Source organism: Manis javanica, chromosome 4, assembly GCF_040802235.1.
Source record: "Manis javanica isolate MJ-LG chromosome 4, MJ_LKY, whole genome shotgun sequence".
NCBI lineage: Eukaryota > Metazoa > Chordata > Mammalia > Pholidota > Manidae > Manis > Manis javanica.
Genome location: NC_133159.1, coordinates 50522274 through 50544037, shown reverse-complemented (window position 1 = coordinate 50544037; position 21764 = coordinate 50522274). Strand labels below are relative to the sequence as shown.

At 37.9% G+C, this 21764-nt stretch overlaps 1 protein-coding gene across 8 annotated transcripts in view; it reads right to left on the bottom strand.

Annotated features, from left to right (window-relative positions):
- PATJ (PATJ crumbs cell polarity complex component) overlaps nucleotides 1–21764 on the bottom strand; it is a 395870-nt gene that overhangs the window by 102921 nt on the left and 271185 nt on the right. For all 8 annotated transcript variants that reach the window (XM_073234040.1, XM_073234044.1, XM_073234045.1 and 5 more), the window contains 2 exons: nucleotides 12191–12263; nucleotides 1471–1563 (listed from right to left, as the gene is read on the bottom strand). In XM_073234040.1, the coding sequence (XP_073090141.1) occupies nucleotides 1471–1563; nucleotides 12191–12263 (166 nt within the window). The remainder of the gene's footprint in view (nucleotides 1–1470; nucleotides 1564–12190; nucleotides 12264–21764) is intronic.

The window sequence follows — 21764 nt, the reverse complement described above, 5'->3', positions numbered from 1 at the left end:
GCAGTATGAAACATCTAAAAATTACCCTCAGTCCTTCAGGTCCTCTGACTGAGGGTGGGGCTTTTCCACTGTCTTGACACTTGGAACTGCACCCCTGGTGGTGCTTTCCTAGGAGCAGGGTGGATGACGGACGGCTTTTGCCTGGAGCACACACTGAGCCTCTCTGCGACTACCAGACCCTTCCAGGAAGCAAGGGAGTGTTCTCAGCCATTTTACTATTTCCTCTGTGGATGAAGTTGGGGCCCCTACTTACAAAACTTTGTTGCTTAAAAGACATTTCCCTAACCTATCTATGGAGATACAGTGTCAAACAAAAGCAAATTAATAGCATTTCTAAATGAAGGAATTTTGAGTTTGAATTTTGTTGATGTTATTCATGGATAACAGAAATATGCAGTTTATGTTTTGGAAGGGAACAGCATGACCTTGGAGCATCTTGTTCAACAACAATGTTCATAATCTGTTAGTCCCAGTATTCCTGATGCCAGGATTCTCAGGTCCCATATAGGATTTGTCCAAGATGGCCCACTGTAATTCCCACTCTTGCTGAAATGTCCTTTCCCTTCAGTTTGAAACAATCAGTTCATTTTATAGGACATGGAATGTAAGACAGTCCCAATTTTCTAAAAGGTGCAAGAAGATAAATGGATGATTTTGTAAGCTTCCTGAAATAAAATGAGCAACTGGGCTTTCATAACATCAGGGTGACTCTCCTAAGTGATTAATTCTTTGAGATTTGTAAGACATTTTGGAACACAAAGAAAGCCTGTATTTCTTTCTAGAACTTGTAGTCTAACCCTGAAAGTGCCGGGGAGCAAAACAGAAAGACTGTAAACAAAAACACGGGAGTCACACTGAATGGGGAAAAATCTGCAGGTCTACAACATACTAGTTAGTGGACCTCTGGAGAGTTAGTTAACATCTCTAACCAGTTTTCTCATGTGTAAAAGAGAGAGAGTGCCACCCAACACTACAAGGATCAGAAAATGAATGTAGAACACAGCATAGTCCCTGTGCACAGTAAAAGTTCAATAAATATTAAGTAACAAAATATCAAACATTAGAATACCGGAGGGAGAACTCTCTAAATTTGCTGCTCTTCTAATGCTCTAGCCCTTGGGTGAGTTTAAATATCATTTACTATGATTCAATGGAATACATTTAACATCTCTTTCTGTGCCTCCAGGACTAAATCAGCATAGCCCTAGCCTTAAAAAGACCCAGTATTAAACAAGCTTTAAAAGGGAGACAACTCTTCAGTCCCAGGAAGCACAATTCAAGTGTGAAGAAAGTAGGAGAATGTTTTTCTTTGGAGTGACTGGGTTATTCATTGTATGGAAAAGCTTCCCCTGTCTCAGAGACTGGGAGTCCTAGAGAAGCAAAGAACAGTTGATGCTTTCCAACGTTGTACAAAATGTAAATAATACATCTCTGAAAAGGAGATTGGATGAAAATATCCAGGATGCTCACCAGCGAGGGGCTTTCACTTTCAGGCAAGTGTTTAATACCAACTTCCAGGCTGCTGTCTTCCTCACTGCTTACAGGTTCAGGGCCACTGTGATCCTAGGGACATTAGAAAGAAAACAGAGAAGCTGTCATTCTTCACTCACACTGCCCAGAACTACACAGACACCCAGTCACAGTTGCTTGTTTTATTGTTGTCACGGACTTTGTGTTCTCTCCTGAGGCCATTTCTATTCTCTTCCTTTCCAGCAGAAGTCCACTTACCCCCATCCCAGGGATCCCGCCTTGTTGCTCACAGATGTGCCTTAGAGGAAGCTGATCCCTACTCTCTCCTCCGAGACCAGGCTTGATTGCCTGAAGGTTAATCCCGTTGTCTTTGTCAATGATTTGGTCAGAATAAGTGTGTGATCCAATTTTGGCCAGTGAGACACAATGAGAGGCTTGTGGAGACTTCTGGAAAAGTTCTTTCTTGATCTTAAAAGAACCACAAGAAGTCCCCATGCCTCCCAAATTAACAGTAACCCCCGAAGCTTAAATTGCCATGGACAGCCATCCCACCATGAGGAAACCAGCTTTGGGATGAAGCTGACACTGAATGAGAGCGCAAAGACAGACGGAAAGAACTGGTTCTCTGATGGCAAAGCTGGGCCACTGGCTCAAACTGACCTGAAGCCTCATTTTTAGCAGCCTTGTAATTAGATCTTATAGGTTTACTCATGGTTTCAGACAGTTTGAGTTCTATTCTGTTCCCTCCAGCCAAAACTTTGAGATACATGTTTATCTCCTGCAAAAGATTAAACCATTTGAGATAAGAGACTATGTTCATATTATTTATTTCTGAAACTCAAGTACTTAGGATGGTACCTGGGACATGTAAAACACTTGATAAATACTGGTTGAACCAATGAATGAAGTACTTGTTTTCTTGATAATTTTTTTCTGCAGAATCCTAAAAATATTTATTTAATATGAGTAAGACATCTGGTAATAGTAAGTCCCATTAAAATTCTAAAACACATTTGGCATCTGTTCAATTGAATTATAACACATTAAATGCTATAGTTAATTAACCAGAAGCTCCCTTACTTTCTGAGGGTACCTGGGGGCAACTAAGGATGATAAATGGAATACCTACATTGTATTTATTTGGGTTTTTATTTCAAAACACTAGCATCCTGGGATTACTATAAATTTGGGTGAGAATGTCTGTAGAGAAAACAGTTTTGATTTTGGGACATTCAACCTCACTTATAACTTAAGAAATGCAAATTAAAGTAAAGATATAGCATTCTCTCATCTATTAAATAGACAAGAGAAAAGAAAGAACATTCAGTATTGATAATGCAGAGAAACAGGGATTTTTATATGCCACTGAAATAATATAAATTAGGACAATCTTTTCAGAAAAAAACATACATAATATATATAGATATATGAATATATAGATACAGATATAGATGCATATAGGGTAAATCTTTTAAATTGCTTACATATAAGCATATAGGGTAAATCTTTTAAACTGCTTACATCTGGAGAATAGGATTAAGGATTACAGAATTTTTGCATTAGTTATTTCTATACTGTGATTAAAGAGAAATAGCAGGTATTATTGCAAGTTCTAAAGAAAAGGAGAGGAGCTATGAGAAATATCTGAAAGAAAAAGAAATCCACAAAAGAAAGCAGCATGGACTTCAGAACTGGCCAGATGTGGGTTCAAATCTCAACTCTGCCACTCAGAACTGTATGACTTTAGGCAAGTTACTCCTTCCTAAATCTGAGCACCTGTTTTTAAAGTACAGCTAAAGTACCAGATTAAATGACCCTGTCAGGTTGCCTTGAAGATTAATGCATTAACATGTAAAATGTCTGTTAGCACAACAATGGGTGCAGTTAATAATACTTTTTGCTTCTAGCTTTTAATTGAGACATGTTATCATACCCTGTTTCATGCAGCAACTCTCTATGGGTATGTACCACAGTGATCCCAATTCATGGATGAGAAAAGTGATATACTGTAAACAGCTGGCTAAAGAACTCCTAGCTAGCAAGAGGCAGACCCATGATTCAAAGTTAGGCAAGACTGACACCACAGGTCATACTCTGGGTAACTATGCTCCAGGCCCTAAGTAAACGATGCTCTTGTTTCTCTCATTCTTTTTAGTATTGAGTGTTGATAACGAATCTTACGGAAGACAGGACGCACAATGTTAAAAAAATCACTGTCATTGACCATGAATTTTTTTTTTATTTTGGTATCTTTAATCTACAGTCACATGAAGAACATTATGTTTACTAGGCTCCCCCCTTCATCAAGTCCCCCCAACAAACCCCATTACAGTCACTGTCCATCAGCGTAGTAAGATGCTGTAGAACCACTACTTGTCTCCTCTGTATTGTACAACCCTCCCCATGCCCCCCCACATTATACATGCTAATTGTAATGCCCCCTTTCTTTTTCCCACCCTTATCTCTCCCTTCCCACCCATTCTCCCCAGTCCCTTTCCCTTTGGTAACTGTTAGTCCATTCTTGGGTTCTGTGATTCTGCTGCTGTTTTGTTCCTTCAGTTTGTTCTTATACTCCACATATGACTGAAATCATTTGTAGACCATGAATTTTTTAAAAAATGTTTCAGCATTTGTTAACCAGAGAAATTCATTAGGTAGAACATCTTCCTTTCAGTGACTTTTTGGTAATCAACATATTACCATATAATATAAACAAGTCCACATTAAGAAACAAAGCTTGAAAATTCACAGATTTTCATAATTTCAGACAGTGGGTTTGTTCTAGGGAGAGGAAAATTCTGAAAAAATGAATTACACTTCCCCAAACTAGTATTTAACCTATGGAAAATCATCAAGACCCCAATTACTTAATGTGTCTGCTTCTGTAAGCTGTGGGGAGCCTTGATGGAGCCCTGGTGGGGCTATGCTACCCAACTGGAGCTTCAAAACAGTCAATGTTTGCAACTATAGCACATTGGTTTGTAGAGTAGACCCATCGGTAGCTCCTTTTGTAACCCTGCAAACAGCCATCACCTGTGGTCCCAGAAGAGCGGGGAGTCGCACTAGGATGGTGCCAGCTGATGCCATTCATCTAACTATGTATCTAATCTAAAGGAAAGTGTTATTTAAATAAATCAAAGCAATCTTTATATTTATATTTCTTGGCAATGTGAGTATAGAGGATGAGGTTTTCTTGGTCTTTATAAAATGAGCACTAAACTGGGGGAGAAAACAGTTACTTGATGATTCAACTTAGAAAATTTAAGAAAACATGGGTGAGGCAGTCTAAGTTGCAAATGGTCTTTAAGATCTGAATGAAAACGAAAAGAACACCCTTTACCCACAGGACTACCATACAAAGCCAAGTCTCAAATGCCATTTACTCCATAAATCCTTTCCTTCTTAGCTGGAAGACTGCCTCTTCTTCCTCTAAACTCACCTGAGTTTACCTGAACTGTCACTTAGCCTCATTTCATTTGCATCTTCATCATGTATGTGCAGAACTGATTTCCCTGATGAGACTGAAAGATCCTTATATCCAATATCTGTGCCTCATTTATTTGTCTGATCTGTTTTTATATTTATCCCAGGTCTGTCTTGTTTCAAATCAAGGCTCTTTTTAACTATACCATGAGCCCTTTCCAAAGCTTTCCTTCTGTTTTTAGTTGCTGGGTTAGTTTAAGACGGCTCCTTAGAGGAGGGTTTGAAGTCAAACACTAGATGGAAAGGGGAGTCAGGTAAAAAGGAAGTTAGGATTAAGAGAGGTTAGCAATAAAGCATTTATTTTTCCTAGGAGAGCTAAAGTTTATTAAAGAGTTTTCATGCTTAAATGAGACACAAAACAAAACAATGTGGGTTCTGTTCTGAGAACAGAATGGCTCATATGTGTTAATGGGCTTTCAAAATGCCCGGCTGATCAGGAGCTTAGAAAACAGGAATCAGCCAGAGATGGGAAGGGGAAAATAGGTCAGCCAGCATGATGTCCAAAGCACAATTGTATCACGGTGGCTTGAAGACCATCTGGCTGATGGGATGATGGCCCATTGACACCAAGATGATTCAGCTAATCCAGACGGATGGGTGCCCCCTTTCTCTCTTGCTAATCTTCAGACCACCTGTCCAACGCTGCCTATTTAGCCCAGGTTGCTTAAGAAGAATGACCTTTCCTCATGAAGACCACAGTCAGTAGATTCCATGGTGAGTTTTGTTTTACAGATGAACAAAAGGAAAAAGCAAACTTTTGATTTTACATTTAACAAATAAACAAACAAAAACTAATGAGAATACTGTTCAATCCTCAGAGAGAAGTCTCTTTTAAACCTTTAGGAAGTTCTCAACTCACTTCCCTGGCTCCTCCAAAATCTACAAAAAGCAATGATAATTTTATTTTTTTACTACTTAATTTTTTTTCATATCCACTATCTGTAGTTTTCACTAACCACACAATGAGAACCTTGAGAGCAGGACTTTATGTTTTTATTTGAGAGAGGGGGCTATCAATACAAGTTGAATAGTTAAGGATGTTGTTGTGGATTGGGAAAACCCACACCTGCTGATGAGATAAACGTTCCACCATGCTATTCTCTACCCGACTTCCTCATGTAACATAACAAGAGTATGTTAGTATATACAACTGTTTTACTTTACTTTGATATAATTGAGAGCTCTTTTTTTTTTTCAGTAAAAATGTATGTTGGTTTAAATTTTATCATCCCCATATTTCCAATCCATTACTCTCTTAAAAAAAAAAATACCCACGAAATGATTTATTAGTTTCATTGCCAGCCTAAATTCACAAATATTTCTTTCTCAGTCACTTTGACTAGATGTGACAAATTTAATTTCTTTCTTCTACCCCCCATCGTGAGCAGATTTTTTTGGGCTACTCAGAATTCCAGGAAGGCAGTGCAAAATCAAAGATAAAATGTAAATTATGCTAATGAACTCCCTGGGTAATCAACTCATCCATTCTTTATGAGGCCTGCTCCATCTCACTTAATATTCAGAAAAACACAACTTCCAATAAAAAGACAAAAATGAGGTTCTATAAAGATACTCTGAAAGATTCAGGCTCCCTGGTTGAGGATGGAATAATTATCTTATACACTTGGGCCCTCAGTATCTCTTATGAGACCACACGGGTGGCTCCCTAATTGGGTTTCTCTCTTCAAGACATTTTTGACATTGTTATTAGACTAATCTCCCCGAAGCAGAGACCTGTTCAGACCATTTCATTGTTCAAAATGCCTTCCACAGCTCCAAGTGCCTAATTCATGAAATTCAAACCACTTCAGATTTAAATTCAAGCCTCTGTCATTTGACCTAAATTTATTTTCCAACCCCATCTTCTATTACTTCCTTTCACATGCCCTTATGCTCTTTTCCCTATTTCACACTCTGATTTTTCTCATCTCTGTGTTTTTGTTTATCCCACATTCTTATCTAACCAAATTCATATTTTAAAATCCAATCTACGCACCATAAATAGCTGTTCTTCTACCAGGAAGTATGATCCATCTTCTGTAAACTCTTCTTAAGCTTTATCTCTTAGGGCACCTTGTTTTAGTCATACAAGTTGTCTCATTTTCCCTGTAAGTTCTGAGGTTGGAGACTATGTGTAATTAACCTTTGTAGCTCTACAAAGTAGATTATTTGAGAAATAGTAGCAGAATGAACTGAATCAGTAAGAAATAAGTATTCAACACTGAAATGAAGAATCAAGGGTATATATAGAAGAGCCAAAACATGGCTCCTGCCATTCACTTATTCGACAAGCATTTATTAAGCAAGTACTCTGCACTAGGCCTGGGGGATTCAGTTACCAGGAAGACAATAAGTCTCATCCTCTGGAAGCTTACAGTTTAGTGTGGTGCTTACAGTCTTACATTCTTAAAATATTGAGCTAATGAAGGAAGTACCAGTAACAGAATCCTAGTTGAGAAACCCATTTAGAATAGGTCCCTTTTAAAAAAAAATAAGGCCTAGGTGACAAGACACAAAGGACAAAGGATAATTTTTCCTTTTTAAATTTATCATGAGTATTCCTTATCTAGGAAGGGAGTAAAGATTACTAAGGGGATGATGTGGGGTGAAGTTGGTCATAATAATCTATCACATTGAGCCTTATATTCCAGCAACTATGATCATTACTGTCTGTACATTATTTTTTTCATTTTGAGTTATAGAAAAATTGGAGGAGCATTCCAAAAAGCAATCCAAATAAGGAATTAGTGGTTGGGGAGAGGGGGAGATCCACAGACACAGGCAGAGTGCCCAGGGCTTTACTGCGCACTGATGCAGAAAGAAGGCTGGTAAGTGGAGGGAAACATAAAGCCTCAATTCTAACCTTGAAAGATTCTGAAACAAAGGCCTGATACGAAAGAGGGAGGTAAGATTTTCTGAGCAAGAGGGCAATTATAAAATATGGTAAGAAATGAAATCCTTCCTTGTCTGTAACTGTTGAAAATGGAAGATACCGAAGGTTAGGAGTTTTACTAGAGGGTTGTAATAATACAAGTATAATCACAGCTAAAATGAGTTCTTACTCTGTGCCAAGAATAATGCTAAGTATATTATAAACATTATTCAATTTTTCCAACAAATACATAGAATTAATTATTATTATCAAACCCCTTTTAAAATGAGGAAAAGGAAGCTTATAGAGCTTAACTGGCTCAAGTTCAATCTGCTAGTAAATGGACTCAGATCTGTCTGATTTTCCAAGCCTTTGTTCTTAATCACTATGCTGCACACATTATTACTATATAATGCCCCAACAGTATTGCAATTACCAAGAGTACAGCAGTAGAAATGCTAATAACCCCTAATATATGTATACAGTTGCATGGATTATAAAATACTTTTACCTGCATTTAGTACTGGATCCTCATAACTACCTGCTGACACAGAAGGGGGAGGTTATTAAACTTGGCTTCACAGGAAAAGGCAGACCTTGAGAGGGTAACTGCCTTTACTAACCTCATCTGTCCAATAGGTAATTGGTAGAGCTAAAACAAAAACCTCCATCTTCAGACTTTTTAATGTTCTTAAGCACTGTTGTTCACTCTACTTAGCATTCAAATGGATGTAGTGATTTTGTTCTCTACTATAACCTTAGTATCCAGAACTGTGCCTGACACATGGTAAGGGCTCAATAAATATTTGTTTAATAAAGTAATGAATATGAGATCCCATTAATATATAATAGTAGTGCTATTTGATATGCTGAATTATCATCAGATCCAACTTAATAATGATATGGCTGATTTAATCTATTTGGCTTTATGATGTAAATGGGCTAGCTCTCTCAGCAATATGTCAAATATGAGTTATGCTCAAGTACTCACTGGGAACAGCTGTAGGGTAAAAGGCACAGCAAGAGGGAACACACAGGCAAATGGGAAGGGATAAGGAAGTGGACAGGGGACCAGAGCATATCTATATACCTCAGATACCACCCATAAGAGGGTTATCACTCATTACTTGGTGGCAGTTATTGGAGGCCAAGAATCCAGAGAGACACAAAAACACTCTCTTTATAATACAGAGTTGACCCTTGAATAACACAGGTTTGAACTGAACAGGTCCAACTTAAAAAAGATTTTTTTTAGTATATATATCGGAAAATTTTGGGAGATTTATGACAATTTGAAAAACATTTTCTTTTCTCTAGCTTACTTTATTTAAGAATGTAGTACATAATATATATTACATATAAAATATGTGTTAATTGGCTATGCTATCAGTAAGGCTTCTGGTCAACAGTAGGCTGTTAGTAGTTGTGTTTTTGGGGGTCAAAAGTAGATTTTTGACTGTGTGTGGGGATCAGCATCCCTAAATTCTATATTGTTCAAAGGTCAACTGTAATTCAATTCATATGTATTAATTACAATACAGTAAAATTTATTTTTCACAGGTGACTGATTAGAACCATTTTTGTGGTTGGTACAATTAAAAATGAAAACTAGCTAATATTGTATAATATACTTAAAAATTGAGTTAAATATTACTTAAATATTTGAGTAAATAGTTAACATTTATTGAGCAATTTACTTTGCGCCACAAACTATACTAAATGCTTTATATATATTACTTCTTTTACTCTCTACAAGTCTAGGAGGTTTGGTGGTAACACCCTCAGGTATAGGTGAGGAAGCTGATGCTGAATAACATAACTGTCTCTGGGCAAGTGGATATGCTATTTAGCCTCTTTAGACCCCAGTCTTTTCTTCTGTAAAGTGAAAATCATAATACTGTCTCTCAGAAGGCTGGATGTAAATGCAAGATGGGACAACATACTGCAAACATCTAAGACAGTGCTTGACATAGTAGATACCAGATTCAATCATTCTCTTAAAATTCAGTTCCCAGGAGATGATATTTTGGTGGGAACATTCATAACTAATATTATAGAAAAAATTATTCTAAAAAATGACTCCCCTATTTCAGCCCCACCCCTCCAGAAAGATTTATATGACATTTCAGAAACACAAAAGAATTAGGAATTAAATACTAACATTTACTGAATAGCTACCATATGCCAGGTAAGGTATATATGTCTTACTTAATAATCCTGTGAGGTAGAAACTATCATTATCTCCCTACAGATAAATAAGGTGAAGATAAAAGAGGATATTCTAACTACCAAGGTCATGTGTCTAGGGCATGATTGTGCAAGGATGTGAACTGAAGTAGTATGGCTCTGGGATCCCTCCTTTTCACCACCATGCTAACTGCCTATTCTGTCTTAATTAGAATAGAAACACCTAGTGCTTGCAAAGCATGGCTAAACGGCTTTGGTGGTGAGTCCATATTTATCACCACAATCTTTTCAGATAGTAATTGGTCAATAAAGCTTAAAATTTTGAACTTGGATAGCTTTTGACTCAGCAATTGTACGTTGGGGGAATGTATAGAAATAAAAGCACTAGTACCTAGTGATTGACACATACGCACACGGATTATTTATTCTGATATTCTTTTACTGGTAAAACACTGGAAGATCATTCTGAATATCTGTCAATTGGAAAAAAATTTTAATAGAGCATATTAAAATATGGCCATTATATTAAGTGAAAAAGCAAGTTTTTTCTTTTTAATGTATAGAATCTATTCCTGAAGGATGTATAATATGTATCTCAAACTTCCTATCTGAAACAAACCTTTTAATTTCTGCCTCCCTGTTGAAGAATAACTTAGTCTGTTGAAGAATAGTAGTAAATGGCACTGCTATCCACCTAGTTGCTCAAGCCAAAAATCTAGGTTTTTCCATGATTCTGTTTCTTCTCAGCTCCCACATTTAATCAATCAAGTCTGACTCAACATCCAAAACATCAACAATCAGCTCACTTTTCCTTGCTTCTAATACCAAGACACAATCTTCATCTAACAGCAATCAGGTTTCACCTGGGCTTCTGCCTTCCAGTGTATTACTTTTACCTCCCTGCAGTCCATTCTCTACTTAGCGGACTATACATCAAGATGCCTCATCCCCGTTAAAAGCCTTCCAGTGGCTTCTACTGCACATAGAATAAAACCCAAACTTCTTACTCTGACTCACAAAGCCCCCTGCCCCTTCTCGCTCATATCTACTACTCTCTAGGCTCCCAGCATGCATCCAGCTACATTCCTCAAACCCCCCCAGCTTATTCTCACTTGAGAGCTATTTTTGTCCCCTCTGCAGAGAAAGTTCTTCCCTCTTATTTTTGTGTCAGTCTCCTTCTTATAATTTTGATTTTGTTTAAATTTCACCTTGTCTAAGAGGCCAAAATAATCACAAGCCATATTCCCTATTTTAATTCTCTGCAAGGCACTGACCACTATTAATCATTCTTAGTTTATTTATTTGATAGCTAATTTCCTCATTAGAATGTAAGCTGAACCACAGGCTGCCTTATCTGATGTATTCATACCTTTATATCTCTGAGTAGTGCCTGACATACAATATGTACACAGTGAATACTTGTTGAATGAAAACAATGTATATTATATGATCAAATTTTTATGAAAAGATTCACTATTCATATATAGCTATTTATTTTTGTTGCAGAGGCAAAGGAAAAAGCAGAAAGATACTAAATGGTAAATATTAATTTCCTTGGGGAAGTGGGGAAAGGAAAGCTAACTTTTTCTTCTGGTAACTGCATTATTTGATTAGTTTAAGGAGTTTATTTCTTTTTGGAACTAAAAAATAATTCAATGAATTAAAAAATGTGAAGAGAATGTAATGTTCCCTCAGCTGATTATATATCCTGCTATTTATCTAATGTTTGTCCATCTTTTTAATTCTAGAAGCTGACTGATATAACATGTACTAGTAAGTAATTTCTCCAATAATAGATGAAAGCAATTATTTAAAAATACTTGTAATCATAAGTATTAAGTTGTTTTGAAACCATAAACAGGTATGATTCAGTTATTTTAAAAAGTTTCATAATAAATTCTGAAATGCCCAATTAGAACAAATCTATCTAGAAAAAACCTTAAGGAGCTCTAAGGAAGGTAACAGTTAAGTCCTAATGTGTTTAACATTGTTTTATATAACTTTATAACCATACCATAAATACTTTCTATTTTAATTAGGGAAATTTCCTTGTTAAATAAAGTCCATGAGTTTGGCATACCAGATACTAAAATACAAATACCAAAAACAAAATATTAGATTTGGGGAAAATGATCATGACAAATCTAATTTCTACCGTTGAAAGAGGGGCCATCTTACCTCAATAGAAGATGGGGAACTTGATGGTAATGGAAAGGGAGTAACAGCCATCTGATTGACTGCATCTTCATTTCTGTGGACATTAAAATAGGAAGAATCAGTACACAGTAAATGCTAAGTTAATGATTCAAACTATAATCATTTCCTTAGTTTTCAGTTGAAAATGTATGCACAACATCTTGGAATTAAAAATACATGCAAATAGCAATGCATTCATTTAAGGAGACTTCAACACACTACTTACTCCAAAGGACAGATCAACCAGACAGAAAATAAGTAAGGACATAGAGGCACTGAACAACACAGTAGAACAGATGGACCTAATAGACATCTATAGAACTCTACACCCAAAAGCAGCAGGATACACATGCTTCTCAACTGCACATGGAACATTTTTCAGAATAGACTACATACTAGGCCACAAAAAGAGCCTCAGTAAATTAAAAAAGATTGAAATTGTACCAACCAACTTCTCAGATAACAAAGGTATAAAACTAGAAATAAATTGTACAAGGAAAACAAAAGGCCTCACAAACACATGGAGGCTTAACAACATACTCCTAAATAATCAATGACCAAATTAAAACAGAGATCAAGCAATATATGGAGACACATGAAAATAACAGCACAACGACCCAACTTCTGTGGGACGCAGCAAAGGTTGCTCTAAGAGGAAAATATATAGCAATCCAGGCCTATTTAAAGAAGGAAGAACAATCCCAAATGAATAGTCTAAATTCACAATTATTGAAACTGGAGAAAGAAGAACAAATGAGGCCCAAAGTCAGAAGGAGGGACATAATAGAGATCAGAGAAGAAATAAATAAAATTGAGAAGAATAAAACAATAGAAAAAATTAATGAAAACAAAAGCTGGTTCTTTGAGAAAATAAATAAAATAGATAAACCCCTAGCCAGACTTATTAAGAAAAAAAGAGAATCTACACACATAAACAGAATCAGAAATGAGAAAGGAAAAATCACGACAGACACCACAGGCAAGGAAAACAAAAGCAATAATGAACAAGTGGGACTACATCAAACTAAAAAGCTTCTGTACAGCAAAGGACACCATCAGTAGAACAAAAAGGCATCCTATAGGAAGGGAGAATATATTCATAAATGGCATATCCGATAAGGGGTTGACATTCTAAATATACAAGGAGCTCACAAACCTCAACAAACAAAAAAGCAAATGATCCAATTAAAAACTGGGTAGACAATCTGAACAGACACTGCTCCAAAGAAGAAATTCAGATGGCCAGTAGGCACATGAAAAAATGCTCCACATTCCTAATCATTAGATAAAAGCAAATTAAAACCACAAGGAGATATCATCTCACACCAGTTAGGATGGCCACCATCCAAAAGACAAACAACAAATGTTGGCGAGGATGTGGAAAAAAGGGAACCCTCCTACACTGCTGGTGGGAACATAAATTCATTCAACCATTGTGGAAAGCAGTATGGAGGTTCCTCAAAAAAGCTCAAAATAGAAATACCATTTGATCCAGGAATTCCACTCCTACGTATTTACCTTAAGAATGCAGAAGCTCAGTTTGTAAAAGACATATGCACCCCTGTTTATCAGAGCTCTATTTACAATAGCCAAGAAATGGAAGCAACTGAAGTGTCTATCAGTAGATGAATGGATAAAGAAGATGTGGTACATATACACAATGGAATATTATTCAGCCATAAGAAGAAAACAAATCCTACCATTTGCAACAACATGGTTGGAGCTAGAGGGTATAATGCTCAGTGAAATAAGCCAGGTGGAGAAAGGTAAATATCAAATGATTTCACTCATCTGTGGAGTGTAAGAACAAAGCAAAAACTGAAGGAACAAAACAGCAGCAGACTCACAGAACCCAAGAATGGACTAACAGTTACCAAAGGGAAAGGGACTGGGGAGGATGGGTGGGAAGGGAGGGATAAGGGGAATAAGGGGCATTACAATTAGCACACATAATGTAGGGGGTTGGGACACAGGGAAGGCAGTATATCACAGAGAAGACAAGTAGTGACTCTATAGAATCTTACTATGCTGATAGACAGTGACTGTAATGGGGTATGTGGTGGGGAGTTGATAATGGGGGAATCTAGTAACCACAATGTTGCTCATGTAATTGTATATTAATGATACCAAAGGAAAAAAAAAGGCTTTCCAGCTGTCTTCATTCCAGTCAGCAAGAAGAAAGGGGCTTACCTTTTTTAAGGAAACTTGTTGTATATTGTGCCTACCATAGTTGCTTAAACCCTTTGTCAAAGGTTATTTTCATGATCAAATGTACTTATATTCTGATGACCAAGTATCCTACTAAAAATTGGAAGTTCTGTTACTAGGAAAGGTGGGTAAATAGATACAGGGTTATAACTAGGAACTTCTGCCACATGTACCTTCTGCTACTTCCTGACACCAACCTGCCATTCTTGTCAGACACTCCTGTTGTCCATTAAAACAAACTTTAAAACACTCCAACCCACATTCGTCTCTGTCCTTTAGACTAGAGGAACTGTTGATTTAGCAATCAGGTACTTATTTTGTAACAGCCTTATTAATGTGGTCTTAATGATTACCGCATTATTTAAATTATCCTCCTGGTCAAATCCTCTCAGCTAGATCTAGAGAAGAAATTAAGCCCTGTATATCTTGCCTCCCAATTGCTGTTGCCTGGCATGTTGCCTGGCACATAGCACAACTTAATGACTGTGTTCTAGTTTACCTAATTGGCTGACAGCAATAACCTGGAGTATATCACATCTATTCCTTTATTAGTATATCACATTTATAATCCTTATTAGGGAAGGATTATGTGTCATATGTTATGAAGATTGCATCCCATCACAGTTGCATATATACAGACTGAAGAAGACAACACAATAATAAATGTGTTAAATGTCTAAAAAAAAAAACAAATATATACTTGGTTTCAAGCATACAAAGCTATTAGGCACAAAAAGAGATGTATTACTCAATGGATGCTAAGATACAATTATTAGTGACAGAGAATGATGATGTTAGGAGTTAGCCAAATCCTGCTCAGTAAGTCTGGTGTTGCAGAGGATAATTCTGGAAAGGCATCAACTCTCAGCACTGCAGAGTATAAATTTTTCAAATGGGCATGTGTAACCTCTAGGCCCCATTAATGTCTACAGCATTTGGTTCTTTGAACTGGAAAGGTTCCCAGCCTCCTCACTTGGCTTCTAACTTTGTTGTGCCAAATGAAGGATGAATGGGATGTCTATGACAGGCCCTGCACTGGTGGACACCGTAAGGAGGAGTGACGGATGGTGAGAACAGAGGTCCAGATGGACAATGCTTTGTGGGTTACATTAATTCTACTCCTCGTCATCCTAACAGGAGCAGAGAAGGCGGGAGCTGAAACTCATAGCCAGGGTGACAGGCACGGAACAACTCCCAGAATATCACTTCTGATTATTTGGGCCTATTTCCACCACATTACTGGCAAATGGTAGGCAGTGGATCCATGGGAGATCTATCTTTTACTATTCATTCATGATGTATGACCAATACAATTATCTCAAGATTTATGTGGTTTTACTTTAGGTTTCACAATATAAACCAAGGAAGCTCACAAAAATGCTTCTTCCTGGTGTGCAAAGATCTAAGAATGTTCACAGATCTCTCTCTCTGTGTGACCAGTGTATATAGGCTAGCCACTACCTGATTTAGGAGGACACTCAGAATCCAACTCCATTTTATTTTTCACTTCTCACCAATTAAAACAAAAAGGCCCATTGGTCCATGTCATTCCTGCTTTGGTGTTTTAATCATACCACTGCCTTTACCTGAAATGCCTTTATTAAATTTAAAATCCATCCACCCTAGTCTTCCCATGTGCGTTCAATAACCTCAACTAGGTGAATTATTCCCATAAACTCAAAGACTGACTATATATTGATGTCTTCCAAATTCACACAGTTCAACAGCATCTTTTTTTAAGCTTAGGATCTGCATATCCAACTCCTACTTTATATCATCACTAGATGTTTCACAGCCATCTCAAATAAAATGGAGCTCTTTATCCCACTCAGTGTCCAGAGGATTCCATAATCAATCTTCCTCACCTGAGTAAACATCAACAATATCTGCCCAGTTGTTCAACCAGGAACCTGGGAATCATTCTTGAAACCTGTCACCCCTTAGCTGTTAATCCAACTATCAAGAAGTCTTGCTGATTCTACCTTCAAAATGTATCTGGAGTTTTCCCACTTCTTTCCATCCTGTCCTTGTGCAAGCTATCATCATTTCACACTGGAATTAAGGTAACATCAACCTATCTGGTTTCCCTACATACAGTCTTCATCCTCTCTCCAACCCATTCTTCACCCAGCAGTTATTACCATTCTAACACAGCTTAAAATTCTCCGATGGCTTCTTATTGCACTTAGGATCAAATCCAAAATTGTTAGGGAGGCTATAAGGCCTGGAGCACCCTGTCCCCAGTCACGGCCGCTGGGCTCCTCTCGTTGTCTCCCGCCCACTCTGCCTCAGCCCACCTACACAGGCTTTCTTTCCACTTCTTGGCTAAGCCAAGCTCCACCTACCTCGGACCTTCTCTCACCCTGTGATCTCCTGCTCTGCATGCCTGTCACCCCAATTCTTTGCCTGATTTATTCCCACTTCTTCATAGTTCACCATTAATGTTATTTCCTGAAACAAGCCTTTCAGGACGAACATTATATGCTTGTAACGTCCTATTCAATTATAGAAGTACCATTCCTTTCATAATTTACCTGATTTATAGGTATATTTGCTTCAAATCTGTCTTCCCACCTAGATGGTAAGCATCCAAGGATAGGACTCACGTCCTTCCTACTCTTCATTACATCATCTGGGCAAACACTGTGTCTGGCAAACAGTTTGTAGTTATAGTGATTTTTTTTTTTAATATAAAGATCACTCACTTCAATAGGAAAACAGAAGTAGGAATTTCAGGGCCAGAATACCACTAACTCGCTATGCGATTTGGGGGAAATCACTTTTAAGACTTTCAGTTTCCTGATCTCCTATGTGCATAGGTTGAATTGTATGAATCCTAAGCTGATGCAAATTATTTGTGGAATGAGGCAGAGTATAAATAGAGATGAAGTCTAGGTACCACTTCTTGCTCTGACCTTCTCAGATTCTTGGATTATACAGCATACAAACCAAACCAAAACAAAAGGGAGAACAACTAAAACCATCAAATGACACAGTGCATGAAGAATACCTTTTTTTCTGACAGCATTACAGATGCTTGAGCATGCACTATTATGTTAAGAGATGGCTACTGTTTTTCAGGAGTAGAATTCATTCCTCAGCAGTTTGCTCATATATAGAAGTAATCAGGTACCCCAGGATAAATAATAGCATTTTCCCAGTGGTAATTCCCTTTCCCATTCAGTTTCCCCCATTGAATAACACAAGAGAGCTCAGCTTTAGCTTCGAGCTGGAGCTGAAAGCCAACAGGATGTGTCTGCTCCAGATTCAGAGCTCCTGGGGCACAGTATATTTGGCAGTAATTAAGCAGATGGCTTTTCACATCTCTTTCAAAGGTTACCAGCATTAAAAATATGGTAGCACATAAATTCTTATTGAGAAATCATGATTAAATAGACCAAGGTAGCTCAAATCAGTCAAGTTATCCCTTCATAATTTAACGATTTTCTCCCCAAATTAGTATGACTTTAATGGCCTTTAAAGCCTGTATTAATTTTTTTTAAACCTCACAGAATTAAACACCTACAATTACTCTCAATGGAGAGAAGAAAGCTGCTATAAGAAGTTACAGTTCATAATCCTTTATAATTCACTTACTAGTGAGTGTTCACACACCTCAACATTGAGCAAGTGGAGGAGACCTGACGAGGTAGCAATTTGAAAGAAAAAGAAGTTGGAAGAGGGAAGCCAAAGGAGGGGAGGCATTTCCACACAGAGGAGCAGTTCAATTGAATGACCTCTGGAGACCCTGACCCCTCCTGGTCTATGATTCTCATAAGGGAAGAAATATTTGCTTTATAATTAACCTTTCCTTTCCAATATAATTAACATAAGTTCCTTAGGCCTGGGCGCCCCATACAGGACACAGTCAGGAATCGTAGCTGTTCATTGGTGTTTTCATAATTACCTTTAACAGCTGCTGGGAGAGAGATAATGGAGTTCTGCCATGGATGAGAGCGAGACCAGTTCTCCTGAGTCCGGAGCCCTGTGGGCGCCCGTATTGTGCTTGCCGTGCTCTGTTAACCTTATCTACGCTGTTCGTTCTTCCTCTCTAAGCACGGGGATGGTATCTTACCTCTTGGCATCCCCGGCTTGTAGCAGGGCACCTGACAGACAGTAGGTGTACGGGGGCTGAATGAAAGTGATCTTTACAAGGCAGGAGAAAGATAGCAAAGCAGGACTATCAAAACTATGCTCTATGCTTTCCTAAGTCTGTCAGCGAGTTAATGACAAGAAGCTGCTACAGTAATCAGTCAGCTATCAGAATTTTTTGGGTGTCTGCCAGCTCACAGTGATTCCTGTGATGGGCCCCAGTGGCAATGTCTACACTGAGTAATACTGCCAGCCTGCCTCAACCTCACTGGGTTGACACCCGTTTCATTTTGGGCCAATCAGATTCTCCCTCCCAAGGACTCAAAATTTAGAGCAGACACACAGAGGTCAGGAGAGTAGTAGCTAAATAAGACCGACGGAAGTGCTCAAGGCTAAACAGGGGGTTCAGAACTCCATTCTGCAGACATCCCTAAAGTCACCCTGGTTCCTTCTCTTCAGAGTCTTAGTTGTTTGGCTCCCTCTTAATAGTCCATGTGACATCCCTGTATTCTTATAATACATTCTCCTTTTAATTTAAGCTGGCTAGAGTTTATTTTAGTTGGTGAAAACTCAACAATAAGCTCAGATTTTGTTTTGAATATGTATATTAGTTTATTTAAAAATATTTATATTACAGATACAAGGATGAATAAAACATGATTCCTGCCTTTGATGATATTAGCAATTAGTGAGGAATACAACTAAATAAACGGATAATTAGAAAAGTGGAATTACTATCCAGGGACTGTCAGACAAGGTTTTCTCCAAAAGGAAGCTAGGAACACCCCTAATTCAGTTTCTTGTTTATAGAATATATCTATATTTATAATATATACACATTCTGGATCCTGATCTCAATTCTACTTTGTTATACTCATATTGGTAAAAATCATGCAACTTGTATTACGAAGAATTCTAAGAGGCTTCCCGAGAGTCCTGCCCCCTGATTTACAGACTGAAGAGGATGAATGGCACTTTCATGATTAGGTTATACTGTATGGCACAGCTGACTGTACGATGAAGGGAGATTATGTGACTGGGCCTGACCTACTCACATGGGCCCTTTAAACCCAGAGATTTCACTTCTCAGAGTCTCAGTGTCCTGAACTCATATATTAGTAGTTTGGTTACATGAATTCTAAGGAATGTCTGGGGGTCAGAGAGAGGAAGTGAGAAATTAGAAGAAACTGTTGCTGGCTTGAGGATGGAGTACACTGTCTGGCAATGAGTGTGAATGGCCTCTAGGAACAGAGCAGTCCCCACTGAGACTCAGCAAGGGAACAGAGACAAGCAGAAGCCTGAAAGTGCATTTTTCTCCAAGGCTCCAGGTGAGAACTCAGCCTGGCCAACACCTTGATTTCTGCTTTGACACCCTGAGCAGAGAACTCAGCCACACTGTGCCAGACTTCTGACATACAGACAGAACTGTGAGCTAGTAAATTGGTATTGTTTTAAGCCATTAAATTTGTGGTAGTTTGTTACACAGCAAGAGAAAACTAATACACAACAACTCTTTACTTTGGACAGCGTGGTCACCAGAAACTAACATTTGAGTTCGTACTGTGTACCACTGTTCTAAATGCCATCCATAGATTAACTTATTTAACCTTCATAACTCTATATGGTAGCTACAATTATTTTCTTCATTTTATGCAGAGGTTAAGCAACCTGATAAACCTCACAAAGCTAATAAATAGCAGAGCTGAGATTCAAACCCAGCAGCCTCATTTCAAAGCCTACTCTTTTAACTACTGTACCACAGTGTTTCCCATTTTAATTGCCTGTCCCTGAGCCACATATGTCTTCTCTCATACACCCAAGCTAATAATCCCAGACCCACCTTTGGGGAAAGTTCTACTAGGTCACAATTTACTCTTAAAGCTATTTCTTAATTTTCCTTAGGCTGAGATGCATGCAAGTTTCTAAGCTTGCTCACTCTAATTCTATCAACTTTTCATACTTAAATTCTGAGTGTCATATCTCCATTTACCCATCCTTTATATAGAGTATATAGAGATAATGACTATACAGTGCATTTTTTACACTAAGGTATCATTGATATATATTATTATGAAGGCTTTTACAACATTCACCAATATTATCAAGTCCCCCCCCACCACACACCCCATTGTAGTCACTGTCCATCGGTGTAGTAAGATGCTGGAGTCACTACTTGTCTTCTCCGTGCTGTACTGCCTTCTCTGTGACCTACCTACATTGTGAGTGCTGATTACAGTGCCCCTTAATCCCCTTCTCCCTCCCTCCCCCCCAGCCCTCCCCATCCCTTTCCCTTTGGTAACTGCTAGTCCCTTCTTGGAGTCTGTGAGTCTGCTGCTGCTTTGTTCCTTCAGTTTTGCTTTGTTGACTATACAGTGCTTTAAAATATTCATTGTGTTTGCTAGTATAAGTAGAGTGGTGAAAACCACAGTGGAGTGTAATTCTCTCAGTACTCCTCAGTGACAGCTACTATGCTGTTCATACATCCTCTGGCTTGTATGTTTCTTCCCCTTTCAAGTTGTGCCAATACTTGGTTAACTATGTTTACTTTTTTCTGCCTTGGGAATCCCGGAAACCCATGTGTGAAATGGAACCTATGTTGCCTTGGGTATTTGAATGGCCATGGTGAGCAGAGGGGCCCACTTGCTGAGCCCCAGTGGATAAGTAACATGAGAAAGAAATAAACCTTTGTTGTTTTAAACCACTGAGATTTGGGGCTATTAGTTACTGAAGCGTAACTGAGTCTATCCTGACCTAAACTTATGCCAACCAAATTCATTCTATATTAATTTAAAAAAAAGTCATGCCTCTCTCTTCCTTATTAAGAAGAGTTAAAAACTGGAAACAACCCAAATGTTCACCTACAGGAGAATGGATGAACAAATTGTGTCATATTCATAGATTGGAATATTATTCAGTAGTCAAAGGAACAAACAATTAATATACATAACAACATGAATAAATCTCAAAAAAAAAGGTATGGAAAATGAAAGAAACCAGATACAGTAGAATAAATCCTGTTTGATTCTATTTACATGAAGTTCAAGAACAGTTAAAACGCATATATGGTAAAAGAAATCAGTTAGTGTTGCCTCTAGGTAGGAGGGATTGACTAGAAAGGATCCCCAAGAATCTTTCTGGGGTGAATGGAGCTTCTATATTTTTGTTTTGGGTGATGGTTACACAGGTGTATGTTTTGTATTATTGAAACTCACCAAACTGAACATTTCAAATCTATTGCTTTGAGTGTAAATTATGA